An 8,358-nucleotide genomic window follows, 5' to 3' on the forward strand; every position below is an offset into this window, starting at 1 on the left:
ATTCTGGTTTCTGATTTTGTGTTTGTATGGGTTTTGTTTTTGTCTATATGTGTGCATGTTTCTTTGTGTATGTGTTTCTTGGGCTTTTTCACATGTTTATTTTTTAATTTGTTTTCCTAAAACGAGAGACAAAAAGGTATAAAGTTAGATGGGCAAGGAAGTAGAGAGAATCTGGAAGGAGATATGGCAGGAGAAACCAGAATCAGAATATACTATATGAATTCAACTAAAAAATAAAAAAATGTCAACAGGCAGTGGTGGCACACACCCTTAATCTCAGCACTTGGGAGGCAGAGGCAGGAGGATCTCTGAGTTTCGGGCCAGCCTGGTCTACAGAGTGAATTCTAGGAAAGCCATGGCTATACAAAGAAATGCAGTCTCCAAAACCAAAAAAATAACAACAACAAAAAAATCCCAGGGCCAATAAGGTGGCCCAGATAATTCAGTATGATAGTGTATATCTTTAGTCCCACACTGGCAAGGCAGACAGGCGGGTCTCTGAGTTCTAGATCAGATGAAACTGCAGAGTAAGACCCTGTCTCAAAACAAAACAAAACAACAGATGGTTCATCCTGGGGCTGGAGAGAAGGCTCAGCAGTTAAGAGCACTGATTGCTCTTCCGAAAGTCCTGAGTTCAAATCCCAGCAACCACCTGGTGGCTCACAACCATCCGTAATGAGATCTGATGCCCTCTTCTGGTGTGTCTGAAGACAGCTACAGTATACTTACACATGATAAATAAATAAACCTTTAAAAAAAATTTATAAAAAAAAAAAAAACAAAAACCAGATGGTTCATCCCGTAAAAGCACCTCACATCAATCAAGACTGTTTACTGGAGCTTGGTCCCCAAGACCCAAATGGTGGAGGAAGAGAAATGACTCTCAAAAGCTGTGATCTCCACAACTGGGCTGTAGAACGTGTACCCTGCCCCTCCACTGATGTAGTAATTTTTTTAAGGCTGGTAGTTTGAGACAGGGTTTCTCTGTGTAGTCTCGGCTATCCTAGAACTAGCTCTGTAGATCAGGCTGGCATTCAGACTCACAGAGATCTCTTGTCTATCTCCTGAGTGCTGGGATTAAAGGTTCTCTACCACTGCCCAGCAGTAGTAATTTTTTTAAAAAGCCAACCTACTAGTCTATGTGCCAGGTCCTCCCTGCTCCCTGCTAGCCATTACAGCCTGGGTTTCCAGCACATTCCAACACAACTTGGACACTTGGAATAACATGTGTAGCAAGTTCTCGGTGCAGTAAGCACCTGTCCTTCGGGGAGGAAAAGCCGGCAGAGGGCTAGAGCCTACTCAGTTCATGGAGCTGTTGGGATGCTCAGGCTGGACCAAGGACAGCACCTTTCTTGGCGTTTAGGCAGTCCTCAGGACAGAGTTACTCTGCCAATACAAGGGCAAAGAGGCATATGTCTGTGGGATGTAGGCCACAAACAGGAAGCCCCAGACTGCTCTCTAATCATCTAATAGAGGTAAACCAGCCACAAAGAGAAGAGACAGAGACTGAGACACTGTGAGGACAGGCGCCCAGCTCTGATCCTGCCCTGTGCCAGATCCTGTGACTCTGGTCTTCTGCAAGCTGCTACTGTGAAAGGGGCCCTGTACAGGTGCAAATGAGCTAAATAGCAAATCTGTTTTTCCAAGACCCTTCAAAACAGGCAAAACAAAACAAAAACAAAAACAAAACAAAACAAAAACCCAGTACTGCAGTTCATAACACACAATGCAAACACAGCAGCATCACTGAGCTCCATACTCCAGGCAGTTAGGACCTAGCTTTGCCTAGAAGCTAATAACTCTGTATTACCAACTTCTAAATTATCACTAAAGTAAAGAAGAACTCACATTAACGTCGAGGTGCCTTAAAAAATCACCAATATGTCACTACATTCACTAGTCACCAGATCCTCCACATCACGAGAGACAGATGAGACCCTTGTCCAGGCTACTAAGTACAGCTAACACTGCCCACAGTTCCCATGGTCCAGGCTATGGTTCCTCCTTCCACGAGCCTTTCTGTTCACAGAAACAGAATTCGGGCACAGCCCAGTTTCAGATTTCTCCTTACCCTCAGGTGATGGCCAGGCACCTTCACAGGCCTGTTTCTGAGGGCAGGTTGTGGGAAGAGTGTCCTGCTGGGGACGATCTCCTCATCATGCGTCCCTGCTCACCAAGTCACCGGCGTCTCCTCACTGACTGTCATCTTCCTGTGTGTTAGGCATGCTGGTGTTCCTGTAAAATCCATGTGCCCATCTGAAGGCACATCACCATCTCAGACAAAGTCTAACCTGCTCCCAGACACGCTCTATTAAGCCTGCTGCTGCTGGCCGGGGATGGGGGGGTTGGGGGGGGAGGCAAAGTCCGGCAAGATTCCTTGCAGGCCTTAACAAACAGGCAGGGCATGAAACACAGCAACTTTGTTGTATACTTTAACCTTCCTGATAACAGTTTGTACAAAGACACATTCTCCTCATCTCATTAACTGGTCTCTTCTCTAGCTCCCGGTAGTGGGAGAGGAGGGAGGCACACAGCAAGCACAGGCAGGACAATTCTGGGAGACCCTTATCACTCTGGTCCTGCCTGTTCTCTGGGTGACTTCCCCATGCCCGCCCAGCAATCCTGATCCTGATAAGCGGTTCTTCCCACCAAGGCCTATCCTCCCCCCTGCCAGCTCAGCTTTCTTCTCACCATCATTCCTATAAACCTCAGCTCTGGGGAAGTGGTAGTAAGAGCCAGGCCACCTACAGGAGGCCCTGACAGGGAGTCCCAAGGAATGACTCAAGTACTCCTGCCTGCATGCACTAGAACACACCAATGTCTACCCGAATCACAGGTTAACAGGAACTATTTTCAGCAAAGCAGTAAAATGCTAATCCTCTCTAAGTACCAAATGTGGTATCTGGATTTGACATATAGGTTCTCTACTTTAAAAAATGCTGGCTAGGCAGTGGTGGCGCACCCCTTTAATCCCAGCACTTGGGAGGCAGAGGCAGGCAGATTTCTGAGTTCGAGGCCAGCCTGATCTACATATCTGGATTCTAGGACAGCCAGGGCTATACAGAGAAACCTTGTCTTAGAAAAACTAAAACAAACAAACAAACAAACCCCAAAAAGTTGGAAGCCAGGATCTCAGTGCTTGGTAAACAGAGGTAGGTGGGATCTCTGTGAGTTCAAGGCCACTCTGGTCCACATAGCAAGGACTAGGACGGTGAGGCCTACAGAGACCCTGTGTCAGAAAACCAACCAACCAATATCTTTTTGATTCCCTTTGTCTGTTTGTTTGTTGAGACAAGAGTTTTACTATGTAGCTCTGCTTTCAAAATTGCCAATATCTACTTGATTCTTGCCTCCCAAGTGCTGGGAAAAAGAATGAGCCACTACATCTGGTGACATTTTTTGTTAAAGATATGGTATAGTCCAGGCTGGTCTATATACCTCAGGATTTCAGCAAAGACTACCTGAACTTCGGATCCTCCTGTTTCCACCTCCCAAGCACTAGGAAGGTAGACTATACCATGATGTCTAGGTTTTTTTTTGTTTTAAAGGACAATCTTGCTGAAACTTCATAGCATATCTAGCTCTAAAAACTGTACCAGGAAATCTGAAAAGCAGGTCACAGGAGAACCATGAGCCCCACTGAGAAGAGCAGGTCTCAGGGGCATCCCAAGAGTGGAGACACTCAGCAAAAGCAGAAAGAGAGCTCTGAAAAACCAGGGGCAACCAGGGGCCTGTGGGCATGGCAAAGCACAGGAGACTTCCTGGGTGGGAAGCTATGGTGTATGATGCTGTCCCAGAGACATGGCTCCATGTATACACCATAAATGTTGGTCAGCAGTGAAGTATCAGCTGTGCACCACCACACTAAAGGGAATGCTATGGTAACACATCATGCAGATATCTGGCACCACACAGATATATTCTGCATTATTTTGTCCATGTGCTTAAAATTCAAACCTTCAAAAAATGAAATACTTCAATTTTTTAAGAGTAAACAAAAACTTAGAAATGCTTCTTGCATCTAACATAGAAATCAGAGTTCTGAGGGAGGCAGATCAGTGGTTAAGAGTGCTTACTGCCCTTCCACAGAACCCAGTCTTGATTCTTAGCACCCATATGGCATGGTTCACAACTGCCTGTAACTCCAGCTCCAGGGAGCAGAAGCCTCCAGGGTCCACAGAACCCACACTCATGTGCACACATGGACACACAGACACGCATATTAAAAATAAGCCTTTAAAAGAGGAGTTAGAGCCGGATGGTGGTGGCACACGCCTTTAATCCCAGCACTTGGGAGGCAGAGGCAGGTGGATTTCTGAGTTCGAGGCCAGCCTGGTCTACAGAGTGAGTTCCAGGACAGCCAGGGCTACACAGAGAAACCCTGTCTTGAAAAAAGAAAAAAAAAAAGAGAGAGAGAAGTTAGGATCAGGACTAAAAAACCCTCTTTGGCCCTCAAAAGGAAGCTACTTAGGCATTACAGGGTCCAGCTCCTTGTGTGACCAAGGAGACAAAGTTCTGAGAACTTGCTACAAGGAACCTTAGATCTCACTAGCCTAGAACACTCAGACATTTGAAAGGCTGGCATTTGGTATTTCTGCCAGCATACCAAGGGCCAATGTTTTCAAGATTGGTCTCGTTGCTCTGTCAAGGCCAGCTGGGATCTCCTGGCCCAAGAGCCCAAAGATCCTGTCTCTAAGCCACCCTGAGTACCAGGATACCCCCTCCACGTATTTTTTATAGAAAACCCTGTAGATCAGTCACATGACCCCAGACTCAGCTCTCTCCAGCCTATTAGGCAGTCACAGCAGTCTGCGTTCCTTGGCTGTGACTTTGTCACATCTAGGAGACAAGGAACCCACAGTTACAGGACACATCACACAGCAGAACCCTGGGTTTTCCCCAGAAGTAGAAAGGAGGGATACAGAGCAGGAGGCAGCTTAGACAATGTTCCCAAACACAGACAATTATTGTTAAGTTCACCAAGGGAAACCTTTCAACTTCTTCGGCTCTGCCTCTGCCCGGTAGAACATGACACAGCAAGGACACCACAGAGCCTAACTGCCCACAAACCTTTATTCCACAGCAGGCCCAAGCGATGACTTTTGAACAGTAGAGCTTGAGACCAACCAGGCCAATGGGAATAGCCTGTGGTTTCTCAAAGCTCAGATCCCCCAGAGCCCACCCCCCATGTGCACAAGGCACACCGCTCTGCGAAGGCAGCTGTGGCGACTCAGGGGGCAGGAGCAGGGGAGGGAGAAAAGGGGCTCACATGAGGAGAGCACTTGCCTCGTAGGTGACAAAGTCGTCAAACTCATCGGCACAGGCAGGGGGCTCTTCATCTTGGACAGGCTCCACACTGTACAGCTGGCCATCAGGATCTGTGGAGAGAAGACCTGACCTCAGCAGGCCACTCAGTGCTGTCCAGAAGGTCGAAGGTAAAGGTCTGAGTATGCAGCTAGACTCCTAAGGAAGGCTGCTTCCTGGGCTGAAATGCCATGATGTGAGCAGAGAGTTACTGCCACAGAAGGTCCTCAAGTGGAGGACCCGGGGTGGGAGGCGAGGACAGGGGTGAAAGCAGAGGGTGAGAAGCTGCTACTTTTTTTTTCTTTAAAGAATCAGACAACAGGGCTAGAGAGATGGCTCAGCCGTGAAAGGATAGGCTCACAACCAAAAATATAAGAATCAAACAACATTGTAAGGAAAAGTGCAAGATACAAATTCTGCAAAAGCATACGGCCTTGAGAAGGGCTCCATACCAACTGGACCTACAGCCTTGAGAAGAGCTCCATATCAACCGGACCTAACACTGAGCAATGCAGTGCCCAAGCGTGACCCTCAACAGCTCTACGTTCCTCTGCTTAACTGTCCTGAATAAGAAAACATGGGTATGGACCAGCTAGAAAGTTCAGTGGACAAAGGTGCTTGCCACCACATCTGACATGCTGAGGTTAATCCCTGGAACCCACATCGTCAAAGGTACAAAACCAAGTCCCAAATGTTCTTCTCTAACTTCCACACATATGCCCAGACACATATGTGCACACATATATATATACATACTGATTTCCAATAAATAGGAAAGTGAAAATATTTTAGAATATGAGGTTGTTTTAAGGGTTTTGAATTATTCTTTACTTGTGAGACAGGATCTCACTATGTAGCCCTGGCTGGCCTGGAACTCACTATGTAGACCAGGTTAGCCTGGAATTCAGATATTCATCCACCTACCTCTGCCTCCTGATTGCTGGAACTGAGGAGTAGGACACCATACCCTGACCTGTTTTTATTATTTATATGTATGCCGTGTGTGTGTGTGTGTGTGTTCACAGAGGCCAGAAAAGGTGATGACATTCTCCCAGAGATAACAGTTGCAAGTTACTTGAAATGGGTGCTGGAAACTGAACTTGGACCCTCTGGAGGAACAGGAAATGCTCTTAACTCTTGAGCCGCCTCTCCAGCCCCCATGAACTGTTGTTATTGTTTTGTTGTTTGTCTCCAAGGCAGAGTCTTACTATGTAGCCCAGGCTAGCCTAGAAGTTGCTATATAGACCAGGCTGGCTTTTAATGCAGAGATCTGTCTGCCTCAGCCTCCAGAGTGCTCTGATGAAGGGTGTGCTCCAGAAAGCTTTTTTTTATTTTCATTTTCTTTCTTTTTTTTTTTAAAGATTTATTTATTTTATGTGTATGAGTACACTGTAGCTGTACAGATGGCTGTGAGCCATCATGTATGTGTTTGCTGGGAATTGAACCTGCCGGTCCTACTTGTTCAGGTGTAATTCACTGTAGCTGTCATCAGATGCACCAGAAGAGGGCGTCAGATCTCATTACGGGTGGTTGTGAGCCACCGTGTGGTTGCTGGGATTTGAACTCAGGACCTTCGGAAGAGCAGTCAGTGCTCTTACCCGCTGAGCCATCTCGCCAGCCCTTATTTTCATTTTCTAATGAGGTAAAATTTTAAAAGATTTATTCCTTTTTGATTATTTTGATTGTACAGATGTTTGCCTATATGTGGACACCATATGTATCCCTGGTTCCTTCAGAAGCCAGGAGGGCATCAGATCCTCTGGAACTGGAGTTACAGACAGCTATAAGCTTCCATGTAGGTACTGGGAATTGAATCCAGTCAGTCCCTCTGCAAGAGCAGCTAAGAGCAGTTAAGCTATCTCTCCAGCACCTAAGAAATGAAATTTTAAAGAAGCACCAGCTTCCTCACTTAATATCAGAGGATTTAATACTGCTTCAATTCCAGAACACCTGCATCTCTCTCTGCAGAAAGAGGTGGCAACACTCATGGTCTCCAAGATGCTCAGAAGCACCGCACAGGGCAAGGGGGACAGAAAGACATGGATGCCAACGTCCCACTGCTACGTAATCTCTTACAGCTCGGTTACTTAGTCAATACCTTTAACACAGTCAATCTTACACCAGCACTTGTTCAAAAATGTTCACTCAGGCTGGGGAGAGAGCACAGAGGATAAAGGTGCTTGCTGTGGGGGCTGGAGCACTGACTGCTCTTCTGAAGGTCCTGAGTTCAATTCCCAGCACCCACATGGTGGCTCACAACCATCTGTAATGGGGTCTGATGCCCTCTTCTGGTGTTTCTGAAGACAGCTACAGTGTTCATATACCTAAAAATAAATAAATAAATAAATCTTTTTAAAAAAAGGTGCTTGCTGTGCAGCATGAGAATCTGAATTTATACAGATTTCCAGAATATACATAAAACCAGGTATAGTATCACACAACTCTAAGCCCAGTTCTCCAATGATAGGAAGCAAGATGGAGAAAGAGAATCCTGCTAGGCTTGCGGGCCAACTCACCTGGTGCGCGCAGCCGCAGAACAACACAGAACCTGTCTCAAGTGAGGCAGAAGGTAAGAGCTGACCCCTGAGGCTGGCCTCTGGCTTTTACCCACCTACCCACCCATACAGAAACACACACAAAAATTTTTAAAAATAGTAATTAAAAAAAAAAAATCATAGTTGCATTTTTTTTCCTTTTCTTTTTGAGGCAAAGTCTCCTGAAAATAAAGCTGGCTTTAAATCAGCCATGCAGCCTCCTGTGTCCATCCTCAAGAACTTAGATTACAGGTATGAACCATACCTAGTTACATAGTCATATATCCAGAGCCGATAAAACAACACCCTTCCCTACATCCTCCAGGAAGAAATGCTTAGGAATGGTCAGCACTGGCTTCCTCTAAACAGGCCACAAAAGACCAGAGAAGGTTCACACTTTGATCTACACCAAGGAAGAAAAATATACAATCATAAAATCCCAACAGGCGCCAGGCAGTGGTGGCGCACGCCTTTAATCCCAGCACTTGGGAGGCAGAGGCAAGTGGATTTCTGAGTTTGA

The 8,358-nt window shown here is 46.2% G+C and overlaps 1 protein-coding gene across 3 annotated transcripts in view; it reads right to left on the reverse strand.

Moving 5' to 3' along the window:
- Rab11fip3 (RAB11 family interacting protein 3) overlaps positions 1-8,358 on the reverse strand; it is an 82,976-nt gene that overhangs the window by 30,722 nt on the left and 43,896 nt on the right. For 2 of the 3 annotated variants that reach the window (XM_031354578.1, XM_031354577.1), the window contains exon 4: positions 5,287-5,378. In XM_031354578.1, coding sequence (XP_031210438.1) covers positions 5,287-5,378 — 92 coding nt within the window. Of the gene's footprint in view, positions 1-2,071; positions 2,904-5,286; positions 5,379-8,358 lie in introns of those variants that run through there. The other variant, XM_031354579.1, reaches the window with a different exon arrangement.

The sequence above is a fragment of the Mastomys coucha genome, unplaced genomic scaffold, assembly GCF_008632895.1.
Source record: "Mastomys coucha isolate ucsf_1 unplaced genomic scaffold, UCSF_Mcou_1 pScaffold5, whole genome shotgun sequence".
NCBI classification, from domain to species: domain Eukaryota; kingdom Metazoa; phylum Chordata; class Mammalia; order Rodentia; family Muridae; genus Mastomys; species Mastomys coucha.